This window comes from Artemia sp. Qi Xiang Cuo, chromosome 11 (genome assembly GCF_049724085.1).
Source record: "Artemia sp. Qi Xiang Cuo chromosome 11, ASM4972408v1, whole genome shotgun sequence".
Lineage (NCBI taxonomy): Eukaryota > Metazoa > Arthropoda > Branchiopoda > Anostraca > Artemiidae > Artemia > Artemia sp. Qi Xiang Cuo.
Genome location: NC_142804.1, coordinates 66367068 through 66386590, shown reverse-complemented (window position 1 = coordinate 66386590; position 19523 = coordinate 66367068). Strand labels below are relative to the sequence as shown.

Genomic DNA, 19523 nt, shown 5'->3' with positions numbered 1-19523 from the left:
TGCACCTCCTAATCCCTGTACGTTTTAAGGTTCGAACTTGTGACTCAGCCTCTTTAACTCTTTAGAAAACGTTGTTTTTTTCAAATAATAACACATATAAAGTCATCAAAACCTGTAAAAATCAACAGCAAGCCTAAACTCACCTAAAAGAAAGTAGCCACTGGATAGTATCACAAATATGTTCGACTGTTGCCTGAAATTTTTGCCCTAGAATTTGACTAACCTCAGAAAAAAGGTTTGATAATTAATGTTATTTATATGTCTTGATTTAAATTGAATTAAATTATTTAAATGTCTTTAAACTCCCATTGAACGCCATAAGTACCCATGTTGTAATATTTTTACTCAACATAATTCAGAATGTTGAGATTACTGGTTTCGCTGACTCCTTTAGACGTTAGATTATGCATGGCAATAGGTAAGTTCTACCTTTTTCAAATGTAATATTTACATTTTCAAGTGAAAATGCTCAATCCATTCCATTGAATCTTACTACTTGAGGCTTAGATAGCGAGGGTAATTGTGACAGCTTCTGCTAAAGTGCTATTTGCTACCTGTTACAAGACGTACATGACACTTTCCTAGTAGATATGGATGCATTCGTTGTAACAAAGTTTTTACCGCTTATTGGTCTTCTGGTGATTTTTTCTAAGAGAAAATGGGTGATTTTACTTTGCTTTTTGGCGGCAACTCTGATGAGTAGTATGTGAATTTTAATAGATGTCAATAGATCATTCATAATTTATTTAAATAGAATTCTTCAAAAATATTTTAAGAATGAATTGGCCTAAATGATGATATATTACTTTTGTTGGATCAAGTGGCTAGATTTTTAAATATCAGCAGAAAAGGTAATGTTCAATTTGATAAAATTTCTTATCAGTAGATAAATCATGCCTTTATATTTACCATAAACATTGGACCTAGGCTAATAGGGTTTATATTTTGTAGGCTACCTTAGGATATTTTACTGCAGATATCCTTTGAATTTAGTAATGAATACATAATAGAGTAAGGAAGAAGTAGTAGGCTACTCTCTTAAAGAAGGTTTGATCACATAACCTTCTAGAATGACAGCTCCAAAGGAAGAAATGGTAAATGTGCACAATGACAGTTCCTGGTAAATTTTTAGAGGGCCACATAATTTAGCTAAGATGAAAGTGAAAATGTCATTTGATGCCTCTTTTTATACTCTTTCATAATTCAAGAATTGCTTCTGGGGCTAATTTTATTTTGAGCCCTTAAATGGCCCCAAATGTATTTTATATGAATAATTAAAGAGTATAAAAAAGCATCAACTGATGTTTTCACTTTCATTCTATCTAAATTATATAGCCAACTGCAAATTTACCATGAATTTTACCCACCCTCACCCTTAGGTACCCACCCACAAAATTACTCAATGTGTAAATATATACCCTGAATTGTTAACAGCAAAGTTTCAAATCAGAAAATTCAGTGCTATTTTTGTCAACAACATTTGAAAAACTTGAAACCTTAGGAAAACAGTTTATATTTTACTTGCCTAATACATGAGGTTGAGTTATTATAGGCTAACTAAATATTTTTGGAATATAGCCTATCAGTCTTGATCATTTTTTTATAAACTAGTGATATGTTTTTAACCACTTTTCAATAACTTATTAGTGTTGATAACTTCTTTTTGTGGTTACAAAATGAAATAACTTTGGGGCCCCTTTAAGGGCTCTAGATGAAACTAGCCCCAGAAGCAATTCTTGAATAATGAAAGTGCATTAAAAACAAATTAAATGACATTTTCACTCTCATTTTAGCTAAATTTCACTTGGCCTTGGGGCATATCTAATGAAAATTGAGGTTGCAGGCAGGCAAAATCTATTGCTAAGCAAAGTATGGGCATGCAGCCACCCCCCCTCCCCAAATTTTTGGCATTTGTTAAAAGGTTTGCCAAAGGCAAAAATTTCAACAGAAATTTTGCAAACTTGGCCAAAATTTACCAAATTTCTTGATTTCTGCAGAAAATTCAGCATAAATCAGGCAGAGATTTGGTAAAATTTACAAAGATCACCCCCCAAATAAAAGGAGCCTCAGGACACCCTTGCCAGCATTGTTTTTTTCTATATTAACTACATGTCTTGAGATGTTTGAGAAGATGTATGGGTTCATTTGTGATAAAATCCAGAAATGGATAAAAAACTTTGTGCCAGCTCACAAGACCCACACTGAACCAAGAAACTGTGGAGGCAATCAAATGAAAGTAGCAGGCTTGGAGAAAGTTTGCCACAACTCATGGTGACAAAGACTATTCTGATGCTTAAGAAATAAAGTAAGAAAACTAGCATGTTGTTTTGCAGCTCAAAGGTCACCAAAAATATAAAAGAAAATCCCAAGGCTTTCTGGTATTGCATAAGATCTCCATCTGAAGAGTCCATCTACCAAAACTTTAAAAGCTAAACACAAATAAGTCTGAAGGCCAAGACAGCATACACCCTCACATTCTTAAAGAACTTTGTGCTAGCTCACAAGACCCACACTGAGCCAAGAAACTGTGGAGCTTATCAAAAGAAAATAGCAGACTTGGAGAAAGTTTGCCACATACTCATGCTGACAAAGACTCACACCCTCACATTTTTAAAGGACTTGAAGCACAAGTCACAAGACCCCCTATCTCTCATCTTTATGGCACTTATAGATACAGGAAAACTCCCTAGTATCTGGAAAAAGGCAATTATCACCCCAATCTTCAAGAAAGGTGAAAAACAAAACCCAATTAACTACAGATCCATAAGTCTTACATGCATCACTTGTAAAGCCCTTGAATCCATTATAGTAGACAGATTTCTAGAATACATTCTAACCAACAAGTTAATCAACAGAAGGTAGTTGGATTCCTAAGACATGGGCAGCTGCATCCCAGCTACTGCTAGTTACAGACACTTGGAGACTAAACCTCAACAAATGAACACAATTCAACACAATATACCTTGATCTTAGTAAATCCTTTGATAAAGTTTCTCACTCAAAGCTCCTTCATAAGTTAAGAAACCCTGGAATTGCAGGCAAAGCTCTTGGCTGGATCAGGAATTTTCTGGCAGGCAAAACTCAGAGGGTGAAAGTACATGGCCACATTAGCACAGTTGTGAGAAAAGTATCTAGCAGTATTCCATAAGGCAGCATCATTAGGCCCTTGCTCTTCAATCTTTTTGTAAACAACCTGCCTGACAAAACTAACTCAGATACCATGCTCTATGCTGATGATACACAGCATTTTAGACCTACCAAATGTCCAAACGATATTCAAGAACTGCAGACCGACTTGAACAAGATAGCCAATTGGATGAGGACGTGGGAAATGGAGTTCAACACAAACAAAAGCTCCCTCCTCTGCCTTGGACCATGGAATGTCAAGTCAATCTATAGCTTTACCTCCAGTCTAATACCAAAAACATCTTTTGAGCAGGACCTCGGAGTAATAATAAACACTGAGCTAAAATTCACCAGCCACTACAAATCCGTGGTGAGAAAAGCTTCGAAAGTAGTTGGACTTATTTGTAGAAACTTCATCCTAAATCATCCTTAGCTTTTTTCAAGTCTCTTGTTTGGCCTATCATTGAATATGGTCACACGACAATAAGACCTCACCCTCAAAAAGACGTTGATGCACTTAAGAAAATTCAGCGAAGAGCAACAAAATCTGTGCCAAAACTAAGAGGCCTCTCCTACTGCAAATGATTGGAAAAGCTGTCATTTCCTTCCATCTCCAATAGACTCCTCTAAGGTGATCTTATTGAAACTTTCAAGCTATGTCACAAGTAAGAATAATATTGGAATGATAGAAATACTTTTCTTCAACACAAACAACCTGCAAGGACACAACTTTAAGCTAAAACAAAACACTTTCAATAAAGAAGTTGGAAGGTGGGCCTTCTCATACTGAGTAGTCAAGGAATAAAACAACCTCCTCCAAGAAGTGGTCACCAACTCTTTCAAGAATAGTATTGACAAGTTTTTAGTGAATGTAAATTTTTATAGAGATGAAAGCCTTTTTATTGCAGTTTATTACTATTATAATTATTGTACCCAAAGTCAGCAATCACCTAACCTTCTATCAAAACAATTTGGTTTAGTCCTATCTGACAAAATACTGTATGCAAACAGAACTTGATTGCAGACAAGTGGTTTTTTTCTTCTAATATATCTGATCTGTCATAATTCATTATGGCCACAATAATCCACAACACCAATAAAGTGTGAAAGATAACCAGATATCATTCCCCAATTTCATTCCCAATCTTTGTCAGTGGTAAAGACTTGTGAGTCACTGTAGATAACCTCTTAAAGTTCCACTGATAGTCTCCATAGCAAATTCAAGCCTTGGACTTTTAAAAAGACCTATTGCTAGCTAGATATGTGGAATCTTTTGTAGTTATACAAGGCAATTGTGAGATCAGTCATGGACTTTGGAACCTGCCTTGCAGGCCCCTTTTACAAAAGTGATATACAACTGATAGAAGATGTACAAAGGAGGGCCACTAAATTTATCTCTGTGTTTGGCATGAAACCATATACTAATAGGTTATCTGCCTTAAAGCTACCATCTTTGACTTGGCATGCTACTGACTTACAAATATGTTAACCAACTCCTAAACAAGCTCTTTGCTGAGCAAAGAGCTTGCCTATCCCCATCCTGAACTGGTACCTGGGATTATTGCTCTTCCTGAGGCCAAAATAATTTCAATGATTTAAAGAGCATTATAATTAGAATGTGGAATGTTACGTCATCAAAAACTGACTATTGTATCAACATTTTGACTTACAAATTCAGACAATTTGAACTTGACTTGGTAGGAGTTTCAGAAACTCATATTCCAGGGTTAGGAAGCATAAAATTAGGTTATATAGAGTTTGTTTACTGAGGTAGGAAGGATGGGGTACATAGACAGGGAGTAGGGCTCACAATGAATAAGGAAGCTGCGAAGTCTTGTTTAGGCTAGGAAGGTATTAATAATAGAATATTAATTGCTCATTTCATGACTAAAAAGTTCAGGGTATCAGTTATAGTTGTATATGCTCCTGTAGAACCGACTAACAGAGATACTAGTGACTCAGATAAATTTTACTTACAGTTACAGGAGCAAACACACAGGGTTCCAGGTATAAATTTGATGTTTTTACTAGGAGATTTTAATGCCCTGGTTGGTAGAAATAGGAATAGATTGTATCCTAATCTAGGTAAATTTGTTGTAGAAAAAAAGTAATTGCTACAGACATTTGCTATTTTGTAGGTATAACAATCTAGTTATAACCAATACAGTGTTTGGTCATAAAATTGCCCATAAGTTAACATGGTATTCATGTGATGGTAAGGCAGCAAACCTTATTGATTATGTCATAGTAAACTGAAGACTGGCAGAATCAATACAGTATACAAGGGTGTATAGGAGTGCTGTTATTAATGTTAAAAGTAAAGATCACCATCTAGCAGTATCTAGGGTTAATTTAAAACTGAAATTTCAGAAGGTTAACTACCTCCTCGGAAGTTTTGATGTTGATAGACTCCAGGATGAAAATTTGAGAGGAACTTTTCAAGAATAGTTTGAATACTAAACTTGAGAGTTTAAAATTTGACAATTGGGGAGATGGTTGGAATAATTTTCGAAAAACAATTTGTGAAGTTACTGATGGTGTCTTAGGGAAGAAAGTTAGGACTGCAGCTAGGAATATTAGAGAAAAATCTTGATGTTTAATAGAAAGGAGAAAGGACTTGTACAAGAATTATCTGAGTGATAGATCACAAGAAAACAAAAGGAATGTAAAGAAAGTGGAGAAAGCATTAAAATATGAACTAAAGAGGTGTGAAGTGGAGGCCATGAATAAAATTGCCAAGGATCTGGAAGATGCAGCTAGACAGCATAATAGTGTAATACTGTACTGCATGTTAATAAATTGAGAGGCAGTAGTCAATGTGGACTTGTCCCAGTTAAAGGTTAATAATTGAGAATTGCCTCAGTTATCAAACACCTTTAATCCTCAGTTTTATAGATTATGAGCAAACGTTCAATTCTTTTGATAGAAGAGCTTTAGTGAAGGTCTTATCCTTGTATGGTATGTCAGATAAATACATTAAAGTGATTAGTGCTATGTACAAGAATAACACTGCTGCAGTTAAGGTAGGAAATTCAAAAAAGGCTCATTCGATTGGAAATTCAAAGGGCCAGTGCCCTTTTTAATAGTCAAAAGTGGTTGGAGGGCAACTAACCTCCCTCTCATGCCCACTTTTTCCCCAAACACATTCAATCAAAATTTCTAGATGGCCATTTTATTCAACGTAGTTTTAAGTTCTGGAAATTAGGTCTTTGATGATGACAACCTCCCCTCCCCCATAGCCCTCAGGGCAACAGTTTTAATTTATACCCTGGGGGCATATAAGGTTTTTATGGAATGTATTGTCATAGAAACTTCAAAAGGGCTCATTCAATTGGAATTTGAAATGGCTAGTGCCCTTTTTAAAAGTGGAAAGTGATTGGAAGGCAACTAACACCCCTTCCACACCCACCATTTCCCCAAACACATCCAATCAAAATTTTAAGACAGCCAATTTGTCCCACAACGTTCAAAGTTCTGGAAATTATACCTTTGAGCAGGAAACTTCCCCCACAGTCTTCAGGGCAAGGGTTATAAGTTATGCTCTGGGGGCATATAAGGTTCTTATTGAAATCTGTGTTGTAGAAACTTGAAAAAAGGCTTATTCAATTTGGAATTCAAATGGCTAGTGCCCTTTTTAATAGTTGAAAGTGATTTGAGGGCAACTAACCCCCCTCTCACGCCCACCTTTTCCCCAAACACATCCAATCAAAATTTTTAGATTGCCATTTTATTCAACATAGTTGAAAGTTTTGAAAATTAGGTCTTTAAGGATGACAACCCCTCTCCCCACAGCCCTTGGGGCAAGGGTTGTAAGTTTTGGTCTGGGGGGCATACAAAGTTTTTATTGAAAGCATTGTTGTAGATACTTGAAAAGGGCTCATTCAATTGCAAATTGAAAGGGCTAGTGCCTTTTTTAATAGTTGAAAGTGATTGGATAGCGACAATGGATAGCGACTCTCACGCCCACCATTTTCCCAAACACATCCAATCAAAATTTTGAGATATCCATTTTGTTCAACATAGTTGAAACTTCTGTAAATTTGGTCTTTTAGGATGATAACCTCCTCATATAGTCGAATGTGAGTGGAGAGTAATTAACCCCCCTCTCACGCCCACCATTTCCCCAAAAACATTCAATCAAAGTTTAGAGGTAGCCATTTTGTTCAACGTAGCTGAAAGTTCTGGAAGTTGTGTATTTAATTATGACAAAACCCCCAGAGCCCCATGGGAAAAGGTTTTAAGTTATACCCTGGGGGTATATAAGGTTTTTATAGATAGAGTTGTTGTAAAACTTCAAAAGGTGCCCATTCAATTGAAAATTGAGAGGGCTAGTGCCCTTTTAATAGTCGAAAGTGATTGGAGGGTAACTAACCCCCTCTCACGCCCACCATTCCTCCAAACACATCCAATCAACATTTTCAGATAGCCATTTTTTTCAAAGTAGTAGAAAGTTCTGGAAATTCGGTCTTTGAGAAAGACACTCCCTCAGGCCTCAGGGCAAGGGCTGTAAGTTATGCCCTGGGGGCATATAAGATTTTTTATTGAAAGTGTTGTCATAGAAACTTCCAAAGGGCTTATTTGATTGGAAATTAAAAGGGCTAGTGCCATTTTTAATAGTTGAAAGTGATTGGAGAGCGACTACCGCCCCTCGCATGCCCACCATTTCCCCAAACAGATCCAATCAAAATTTTGAGATAATCATTTTGTTTCATCTAGTTGAAAGTTCTAGAAATTAGGTCTTAGAGGATGACAACCACCCTAACAGCCCTTATGGTAAGGGTTGTAATTTATGCCCTGGGGGCATATAAGGTGCTTATAGAAAGCGTTGTCGTTTCAGAAAGGGCTCATTTGATTGGAAATCGAAAGGCCTAGTGCCCTTTTCAATAGTCGATAGTGATTGTAAGGCTTGACATCTTTATAGTAAAGATCAATGTGGGTATAATGTATTATTTTTTTGTTGTTGTTATTATTTAGACCAGGGTACTTTGTATTGAAGGAGTTGTTGTGGGAACTTCGAAAAGGGCTCATTCGATTGAAAATAGAAAGGGCTGATGCCCTTTTTAATAGTTAAAAGTGATTCGAAGATAATTAATCCACCTCCCAAGCCACCCTCCCATTTTCCCATCATGTTTAGAAAATAAATGTTGCCTTAAGATTAAATAAAAATGCACTGTGTTAATGCTAATTCCCAATAAGGCATCTCATCAGTATCCCAAGAATGACTGAGGGTATTATGTTCAAACTTTCGAGGCTACTTCTGACTTAAAATTTAACCAAATCAAATTAGTGTGAGTGTGTCAAAGCTATCAAAGAAAGTAAACAGATTTTTTTGCAAATGGTATCAAGTTTTCCACTTCAGGTCAACTAGAGGAGGTATGAAACTAAGTTAAACAGTACTATTTATGTCCAGATTTTTAATAGGGTATATGTTGTTAAAAATTTCTGAAAATTTTTCTCCAGCATACAAATAGCAGGCCAAACTATAAAGCTTTAAGAAAAACGAAAAGATTTAAAGTATTATTTTCCTTTTGCCTGAAAAGACTTTGTCAATATAAAACGAACAGAAATTAATTGAAAAACTTTTTCCACAAAATAAGTTTTTCAAAGAAAAGTAAAGAACTCCATTAAACAAAAAATGAGCAAAAATAAACTCAAATAATCTACCAAGCATGAAACTACCACAAATCAGCATCGATAAATAAATGGAACCCAAAACAAACAGAAATTACAATAAATAAACGAGTCAAACTCAAAACGAGCAGAAATTAACATAAGTTGCACTCAAAACTCCTATGCCCTCCCAAGGCCAGAACAAAATTTGCACTTTACTGGAAAAAATACAAATGAATGTGCATTGTCAGTTTAATATACATATACTGATATTTAGTAATCAAAATGTTAATATTATTTGATTTATTAAAGTTATAAAAGTAAAAACATTATTTTTTTTCAGTAAAGTGTAAATTATGTTCTGGCCTTGAGAAGGCATAGGAGTTTTGAGCCCTACTCATACTTAATTTCTGCTTGTTTTGAGTTTGACTTGGTTATTTATTGTAATTTCTGTTTGTTTTGGGTTTCATTTATTTATTGATGCTAATTTGTGGTAGTTCCATGCTTGGTAGATTATTTGATTTTATTTTTGGTCATTTTTTTTTTAATGGAGTTTTTTACTTTTCCTTGAAAAACTTGTTTTGTGGAAAAAGTTTTTTTTAATTAATTATTAATAATGATGATGGGAGCAGTGAAAATTTAAAAAGTAGAATAGCTTAGGCTCAGGGTGTTTTTTAACAATTAAAAAAAAGTTTGGAAGAATAGAAAGATAAGTCTGCAAACCAAGATTAGAATATTGGAAGCTTCTGTGATGACAGTGATCAAATATGGCTCTGAAGCATGGGCGCTCCAAAAAGTGGATGAAGATTTGATTGATGTTTTCCAAAGAAATTACCAACGGATTGTTCTGGGTACCTGGCTGACTGACTGTATTTCAAAGAGTAGGCTGTACGAAAAATGTGGTGCAATCCTCCTTTCTAGGGCTATAATGAAAGAAAGGTTGAGATGGCTAGGGCACTTTCTGCAGAAGAAGGATGACCAACTGCCAAAGATTGCCCTTTTTGGCCAACCGTCTTGGGCTAAATGGAAAGCATGTCGGGTGGGAGGGTGTCAAAAAGAAAGATTTAAAGGAAATGGGAACTTCCTGGGAGGGTGTAAAGAGGGAGGCTTTCAATAGATTGGGATGGAGGAGGAATGTGCGTAACTGTGTTGGCCTTAGGTGGTTTTGTCCTGCAATGTGTTGTTAGTAGTAGTAGTAGTAATTTTGTTTTTGTGAGTGATAAATTTATATTCTTTTATTGTTGTTATTATACTATTGATCACTTCATTATGTTTCCTTCCATTGTTATCAACATTCTTAAATTATTTCAAATAATATTTTATCCACTATGCCATTGTAATTGCTCAGTCAAAACTGCAATTTCGCTGAGTCAAGATTGAAGCTACACAGTAGTCTACAGTAGAGCAGAGTGACTTGATGCCAAATTATATATTTTTTCATCCATATATGGTTAAATATCTTAGTGATTCATTTGTTTTACTATATTTTGTTAGTTCATAACCTTGCAGCACATATAGTGTAATTGGAGCAACAGTCTAACCATTTGTGATTGAAGCACCCATGTGTATATGTAGCTGTACTCAGTTGGATAAACAGGAGTGTCCTTTTGAATGTGTTAGGTGTTGAAATATAGAGACATGGTAGTTGGCTGGCACGCTAGTGGAGACCTAAGGGAAGGGAGCATATGTGCCTTTCATTTCCTCTAGTCATCATCTGGTATGTTTAGTCCGTGTTTCGTCACAGCAAGGCTTGATCAGTTACACCAAAAGGTGGCCAAACTTTGGCAGATCAGAACTGTCACTTCTTACTTGTGCTGTATAATATATGTTAATTCTATAAAAGCTATCCTAGCCAAGTGGTTGGCATGCTAGACTTGGAATGTTATGTCTATGAGGACAGGGGTTCAAGTCCTAGTCTTACTGGTTATTTGGTTTGGAATGGGGGTCAGTGGCATGAATTTGTAAGATCAGCCAGAGTCGAGCCAGTTTTTAATGGGTACCTTGAGAAATCTGGAGAAGGTAAACAAGAAGAGTGTGCAAAAGCACAGGATGGCTGGCCCTCAACCCCCCATTACACTTCCTGGCTGAAGGGTTATGAAACAGATATCAGCACTGTCAGTAGGTACTGTAAATTCCAGTGCTTTATTCCTTTTGTTTTTTACTTTTTTTTATAATGTTGTCTTCAAAACCTGAAAGATATGTTATTTTTAAATTCAACTGCAAGTTGTTAAAAAATATATGGTATCAAGTCACTCCTTAAGGGGGGGGGTCCTTTGAAACCAGCTCATGTATTTCAACGCTATTCCTATGCTATATCGTCCTATATCAAGTCATGGGGGTCATATGAAACCACGTCTAAAATTGACTGCTGCTTTAAAACAGTCCAATTTTATGTTTCCAAAGAAATGGGAAAATGTCATAAATTCTTGTTGGTAGCACCAGTGTTGCCAACGTTTTGTAATAAACTGCACCAGTTTTAAAATAAAATTGTACCACAAGAGACTTATTTGTACCATTTGAAGAGTAAATTAAACTTTTGCCAAAACAAGTAGGAAATTTACGATAAACTAAACCTTAAACAGATATCCGAGTTCGAAAGGATCCATTGAGTTCAACATGTAAAGGAAAATTTGATTGTATCAAAAAATTTCCAAACGTACCGTATTGTTGTACCAAAAACGGCCTCTTAATTGTACCAAAAACGGTACAATTGTACCGCGTTGGCAACACCAGGTAGCACTAGTAAGTTTGTTTAGTTAAATTAATGTTACCGTATACATACGCTATTTACAGACACAATAGAAAATATTTCTTGATCTTACACTTGTTTTGTTCCTGCAAGATGCACTTGCTGCATCTCAGGAATGGCATAAGTACATCAAGCATTTATTAAACTTAGGGGTTCAATATTTTTGTTTAATTTCTGACGTGTGATACCACATAAACCATTTCTGCTGGTGTATTATAAAGAAATTGAAAAACCTAGGCTACATCTATCAAAACACTGCCAGTCATGTAATAAATATGACCATAAGCATGCAATTCATAGTGGTTTGAAGTCACCCCCTTCAACATGAAAAAGTGGTTGGATTTAATTCAAGTAACTTCCAGATTATCAGATAGTGATAGATATGGTGGTTTCATAATCTCTAATAAATAAATAAAAAATAAATATGTTTTAGCCTGTAGAACAAATTGTCTGGACACTACTTAAATCAACATGTAAAGTTCAGCACTAAAGAAAAAATTTATATTTTTTTTTCTTGTATTCTCACCTTGTCAAAACTTTAATTTAGATAATCTCATATAATAGCCCAAAACCTAGCCTTTATTTTAAGCTATTGTGGGCCCCTCTAGAAGACATAGTTAGGCAACCAGGTAAGTTCAAAACTGTTTTCTTTTTACTTCTGATGTCAAGTCACCCCCAGGCTTCAAGTCGCCCTGCACTACAGTATACTATGCATCATGAGATGAAAACAATAAAAAACATATATTATTAGGAATATACATAGAAAGGTGAGGAAGGAGGGGGGGGGGGATATAGCGCTAGAAATGCAAATATGATATATAGAAAGAGAATAAAATAAGGAATCTAAATGACATTGCTTTTATTAAGATGTTTCCTTCTGTTGAGCTGTCAAGCTAGAATGTCACCTTTAATCCAGCTCAAATAGTAGGAGTCCTGCAGTGGCGCAGTGGGTTTTACCTCAGCTTGGTAATACGGGACTCAGAGGTCGAACCCAGCTGTAGCAACACACTGCAGGGCCCGGAATTCGATTCTGGTGATGATATTATGCGAAAGCGTCTCCGTGTTAACCCAAATAATAATAAGAAGCAGATTACAAATAACAAGACAAAGGTAAAGAATTAGAGGTAAAATTCAGACTTTTTGGTCTTCTAGTTTTGGGCATTTCCATGCATGCAACATGACAAGTTACGAGAGATCGGGTGCATTGGAGATTTATGCGAAAGGATCTTGGCACAAGGCCTTGGTGTCATTGGAAGCAGGCTATTTGTTTGTAACAGTTGAATCAAGCAATGATGTAAGCAATCAAGATCCAATTGATGGTGCTGTAAATGGAATTGGGGATCCACTGAGTAGTGAGCATAAATCTTTAGGTAAGTCATTATCATGTATCAGCTAACATCTGCTATGCTAAAAATCTTATAATTGCATTTAGTAGTGTAATTTAAATCAGTTAATTGTGTTACGGCAATGCAACGTCACATCTGACATAGTTTCTGGTGTCCGAATGTGCCTCGGTGAATATTGTTTTGCTTAAAGGTCTTCAACGTGTAATATAATTTGGTTTGACTTGGGCTTCTAGGGTTTCTTAAGTTTTAGGTGTAACGTATTGGTTAAGTTTACGTTCTTTTCCCCTCTAAAGCTAGATTAAAAAAAAATATATGTCCAAAAAAAACGAGGAATTCCTTGAAATGGGGTACAGCAGACATTTTTCACAAAATTTTATTCTTTGAGGAACATCCTGGCTACTTCACGTATGCCTGTGAAGACATGGTATTAATTTTGGCCAACTCTGGTACATGAGCGCTGCCAGGAAGTTTTCCAGGAGAGGAATGCGTGACAGGGAGCTTTGCTTTTTTCAAGATTGTAATGAGGATATTTCTTGTTTTCCTGTTTGTATGCATTTTTAACGTGTTCTTGTTTTTTGGGAGGGGGCTTTGACTGTTGTTTTTTGTAAGGGGGCCCTGCCAATGTCCATGCTCTGTTAATGGTGCCAATTGGGGAGGGGGGTATTTGCTTCCCTCGTAGCATTTTTTGGTCCCCTCCCCTGGAGCTTGATAAATACACTTTTTATTTTTGTATTTTCATTGAAAAATAAATTTTTATTATTTTTATTGAAAAAATTGGAGAATAACAAAATTACCTTCCCCCTAGACTTTTAAAAATCCATTCCTCCCTCATAATTTCTGTGAGTCGGTGCACTATGCTCTGGTAACCTGGGAACTAAATTCACGTCGAGTCATTCTATTAAAGGTTATCATTACATGGTATACTAGACAAATTCATTAAAGTGAATTAAGCATGGCTGCATTCTATCCCCATTTTGTATGGATTATTTTGATGGACTTTGTTCTAAGAAGCACAGCAAAGGCAATGGGAGAATAAAGAATCAAATGGGGAAGTAAAGCTCTCCTGGACTTAGATTATGCTGATGATTTAAGCGTCCTAGATGAAAGTCTGAGCAAAATGAATGAACTTTTAGAGGTTTGCGAGTTCAGGGTGCTAAAATAGTTTCGAAAATTAAAGTTAAGAAGGCTAAGTCGCTAGGGCTAGGAATTAGTGAAGATGAAAAGATGATGTTTGGTAAGAAAAAAGATCGGTCAAATGGACAGCTTCACTTACTTAGGTAGTATTACAAGTCTCCGAGTCAAGATTGTAGTTCCGGCACCTGGAACGATGATTATGTTGATGTATGGCTCGAGAACGTAAATGCTTCGAAAAACAGCGGTGGAATCGTTATATGTTTTCTATAGTAATTTGTCCCTGCATCGTTTCGGTTGGCCAACAGATTGATTCTACCTCAAACAGTCAGCTCTACGAAAAGTATGGTCAAATCCCGCTTTCTGAGACTATAATGATATAAAGGTTGAGATGGCTAGGGTACATTCTGCAGATGAAGGATAACTGATTGCCAAATATTGTCCTCTTCAACCAACTATCTAAGGCTAAAAGAAAAGCAGGTCGTTTATGGTTGGGGTGGGAGGGTGTCCAAAAGAAAGATTCAAAGAAAATGGGAACTTTCTGGGAGTGCGGAAAGACGGAGGCTTTGAATAGATTGAGATGGAGGAGCGTGCGTAGCTGTGTTGGCCTCAGGCGGCTTGGTGCTACAGTGAGTTGTTAGTAGTAGTAATAATATTAGTAGTATTTACAAACTGGATATAGATATTTGGGCTTCGCTTGTTTCATACCATCTTTATTTTTACAAAAATTTGTATATCCTTGTAGTGGTTTTATTCTGTTTCCCTGAGTGACATGTTTCACAGCCTTGCAGGGAGTATTAAACACCATAGTTTTGTCTTTGTAAGATATTACAAATGAAACCCTTTTTTTATTTGACTTTGTTTTTTAAAAGTCGCAATATTCACTTCATTATTTGAACCATGATTTTACAGAAGCAGCTCCTTCTGGCAAGAAAAGGTTGGTGAGAGTTATCAAGCCGGAAAGCTCAGGCCTTGGTATTTCAATCAAAGGTGGAGCTGAAAACAAAATGCCTATTCTGATTTCCAAAATTTTCAAGGTAAATGTTACATGTTTTTGTCTCTTAGAACTGTACTTTAGGAGTACATTTATGTATACTTAAGATGTTGCTCTTAAATTTTTCGCTCGCGGAACAAAGCAAACCCAAAAATTCATCAGAAGAACTTAAAAAATATGTACCTCTTGTGGTATTGGACCCCTCTCCCCCACTAAAGTTGTGAACGCCTGTGCAAACAGTTGCTTTAATATTATTGTGTAATTCTAAGCTTTGTATACTTGAGTTGAAGGCAAAATTGTTCACTCGAAAGGGGTACGTATGGAGTTTATTTCGGTGGGAGGGGGTACGTATTCGGAAAATGTTAGAAATAGTAGTTTTATATGAAAAAGTAACACATTAAATAGAACTATTGTAGAAATCTCAACATTTTAGGGGTGGGGTACAGCCTCTTGTCATTAGCCTAACTTAGTAGGCTCGCAGGGGGTTGGGGCTAAATTAGTGTCGTCAGGACATTTGCCTGAGGTTGTCGGGGGAATGGGATATTAGAGCTGGCTTCCTATTTATATCTCTTGTGTATAATGATTTGACCTGACTTCTTTGGAGGATAGAAGGAGTAGGGGACTAGAATCTTGTCATCGGGGCATTTACCCGAGGAGGTTGTTAGATATAAACCAATCTTGATATGAACTTACGGGCAGAAATTATTCCGTTACATGAAAGGGGCTACCCCTACTCAATACCTCGCTTTTGACTTTTTGTGACAACTGTGCTTTTATGCACAGTTACACAGTTTTTTTTAAGTAATACAAACTTTAGTTTAAAGAGTCAGGTATTGAGGAAGGGGCAGCTTCTTTGATATAACGGGGTAATTTCTGCCCGTTTTAAGTTTTAATTTTGCTCCTTACTTTCAGTTAAAAAAAAACTTGTTTTTTTTTTATTTTTATTTTTTTTATGCCATAATTTGTTGACATCAAAGATTGTGATGATCCTGTTCTTCTAACATATTTTTTTTTCGGTACTTGTGTACATAATGGTACACACTCGAGAAGTGAAGTTAGATCAATCATAATGAAATATACCAAGATATAATGAAAATATAATACTTTAGACACAAATTTGGGTTGTATTTTTGCACATTAGACGGGGGGGGGGGGGAGTAAAATAAACCGGGTGTGCACGCAAAATATGTGCGCCATAGTTATTCTGCAGATAATGAAGTAAGATTTGTTTTCTACCTTCACGCTTTAAAAATACTTTACCCCCACCCCCTAATAAGCAAATATATATAGCCCAAACTATATGAGTCAAGTGTATTCTGTCACCTGGCACTTGTTTTCCACTGAGCGTAAGCTAAATGTCTCTTAATACAAACAGATAAAATCGGTTTATTCTCGAATGTGTACCATCATGTACGTAGGTACCTCTTTTTTCCTTCTGCATTTTGGTATATATATCATTCTTACTATCGAATTCTATCGAGCAGACAATTCTTTCTTCTTCACTGCCATTTTTGACACTCTTTATACTTCCTGTAGTTTTTCAGCTAACCCTACAATTCTTTGTTCTTCACTTTCATTTTTGACATGGTCTGTGTCGCTTGTATTTCTCGCTGCTGATTATTTTCTAACTGCATACTTCTTTGTTCTCTCGGTCGTATATCTCTTAACCAGACGTTTCTCTGTTCTTCATTTTGATTCTTTCTGATCCTTATTATCGCATGTCCTGTAACCGCATATTGTTTTTTCTTCAGTTACGTCTTTGAGTCGTTGTGATTCTCGCTGCCACTTATCTTTTAATTGCATATTTCTATATTCTTCAATTTCGTGTTTGACTTGTTCTAATAGTCCGTTTCACTAATATTTTAACTACATATCTCTTTGATATTTATTTTCGTTTATCTTTGCTTCAGACATTTTTCAGTGCCTTTTGCCTTAGTTACTTGGATTGGTCTTGTCACTATTGATGGTCTAGGTCAGTGGTTCTCAAACTGTGGTATGCTTACCCCTTGGGGGGTACTCAACAATGTTTAGGGGGTACGCGGCCGGCCAACAAAAACAAATAAAATAACCCTTAAACTCTAAAACTGGCGATTTTATTTATATTTTAGCTATAGTTTGCTTAGTGCCGGTAACTGAGAAGTAGTACCTAAAATGTATTGTGGGTAAAAAGGGGTACAGTGTCTAAATAAGTTTGAGAACCACTGGTCTAGATTGTTCATTATCACCCGTCGTACATTTACCTTTCTCAGGTCCTTCTCTTGATCCTGTCTCTTTTGATGGTCCAGTTTGTTCATTTTGAGCTTACGGTTTTGTCCTCTTGTGTTCTTTTTGTACTCATTTTGTGCGAACCTTAATTTACGTTTGTGTCCCCTAGATATTATGAAACTGCTGAAAATGCCTTTTGGAATTTACATCACCGAATATAGGCACATTAAATTACATATTTCTAATTTTTTTGTTCTACAAATGCTTTTAAAACGATTTTAGAATCAATTTTCCCTGAGTCTTCACTGTGAGTCAACATGATTGCTAAACTCTTTAGTCTATCCTGATTTATTGTTGATATCACATGGTTTTTTTAATTGGTTTTAGTCTGGAATCTGATCTCGCCCCAAGAGCAACACTTACTGGAATTTTCACAATTTCGGAAATATTCATTAAATTGTATATTTTGATGGTAGAGCGGGGCCCTTTCAGACGTGGAGCCCGATTTGGCCCAATCATTCTGAGCCAATTCTGTATTCAGTCACAAGATTATCAGCATTACGGGTACTATTACTATGAAATGATTTATTTTCCCTGTAAAAACCATGAAATACCTCAGGACTGATACAATTCCAACACTGATACGAGAAAATTCCTGCTTGATAGTCACGAAGTTGCCTGACATTAAGCACTTTAAGTTTATTATAATATGTTTCAGTGTCATTAACTTTTTCCAAGTATCCACCAATAAGTCGTAGCCTATAGCTTTGTTTTGTACTCGAAGAATTTGTACTCCTTTAAAATTCGAATAAAAGTTGCTTGACCACAACAGACATCCATATGAAATATATGGGTGGACTAAAGCATTATGTAAAGAAATAAAATTTGTGGTGGTAAAATTTTTTTAAAATTTCGAATTACTCCAACCCCTTGTGCGACTTTCGTTGCAGCAACATCACTGTGTCGTTTCCATGAAAGATTTGTAATCTTGGTACAAACGAAGGTATCGCGTTTCATGCGCTTGTTTTACTGACTCCTTCGCAAACAAAATTTTTCCATTAATGTCCTGGGGCTCACCTACTCTTGAATGTAAAATAAAACTAGTTTTCGCAATATTAATACATAGTTAGTTTTTAGTGTTATTGTCACTATTAATTTTAGCATTGTTTTTTTTTAGTGATGTTATTAGAGTTGCACATAGATCCCGGCACCGGGCCGATAAAGGAAGACCGGTGGCGGCGGGACCAAAAATAGCAGCGGTGGCGCGCTGCCGATGATTTTTTCGCGCCGCCGCCGGTGAGATGCTGGTGGCGTGCCGCCGGCGCGATCAATGTTGACCGCAGCCATTAATGTTTTCATCAGTCTTTCTCAAATCCCAGCTTGAATTTACAAAAGATTCCGGCCTATTCATGAGTTAAAAGCGTCGCAAGTCGCTGGCTGGACGCTGGTCTTCTTCGTTATTCATCAAGAGAAGTTGAAATCTTGTAGAAAGGGAATGGCTGTAGCGTTTAAGATCCCTTGCATAATAGTTGAAATAATAGATAATAGATTCGCTGTGGCAGTCAATAAGATCTAAGGAATCTAATTAAAAGGGAGGATTTTTATGCTGATTTCAAATATATAAATTTCGTCAAGTTTAGTGTTACCCATCAAAAGTTACGAGCCTGGTAACATTTGACTTATTATGAAAAAGGGGGGAGATCTCCCTTAAAGTCATAGATTCTTAATGAAATCACACCATCAGATTCAGCGTATCAGATAACCCTATTGTAGAGATTTAAAGCTATATGCAAAGATGTGGAATTTTGTATTCTTTTTTTCTGCCAGAAGAAACGTCACGGATGCATTTTATTTGTTTGTTTTTTTCTTCCCAGGGGTGGTCATATCGACCCAGTGGTCCTAAAATATTGCGAGAAGGCTCATTCGAACGGAAATCAAAAGTTCTAGTGTCCTTTTTAAGTAACAAAAAAAATTGGAGGGCAACTAGGCCCCCTTCCACGCTCATTTTTTCCCAAAGTAACCGGATTGATATTTTTAGATAACCATTTTGTTCAGCATAGTCGAAAAATCTAATAACTATGTCTTTAGGTGTAAAATGGCCCGCCACAGTCCCCGGGAGAAGGGCTGCAAGTTGTGAACTTTGCCCATTGTTTACATATAGCATTTGTTATTGGGAAGTATACAGCCTTTCTAGGGCGGGTTGTGCTTGGGGTGGATTTCTAAGGAGAGAATCTTCCTTTGGCAGGGAAATTTCTGATGAGTGAATATTCTAGGGGAAATGTTACATTGGGGGGTTTGGCAGAATTACTATACGAAATTCTTTTTAATTGTCTTACATTCTCTTTGCCAAATTTTTTATATG

General features: G+C 36.3%; 1 protein-coding gene across 2 annotated transcripts in view; it reads left to right on the top strand.

Moving 5' to 3' along the window:
* Nucleotides 1-714: 714 nt before the first annotated feature.
* The window catches only part of Syn1 (Syntrophin-like 1), a 71532-nt gene continuing 52723 nt past the window's right edge, over nt 715-19523 (top strand). For both annotated transcript variants that reach the window (XM_089096959.1, XM_089096957.1), the window contains exons 1-3: nt 715-851; nt 12638-12855; nt 14875-14999. In XM_089096959.1, the coding sequence (XP_088953085.1) occupies nt 12663-12855; nt 14875-14999 (318 nt within the window). In that variant the 5' untranslated portion in view covers nt 715-851; nt 12638-12662. The remainder of the gene's footprint in view (nt 852-12637; nt 12856-14874; nt 15000-19523) is intronic.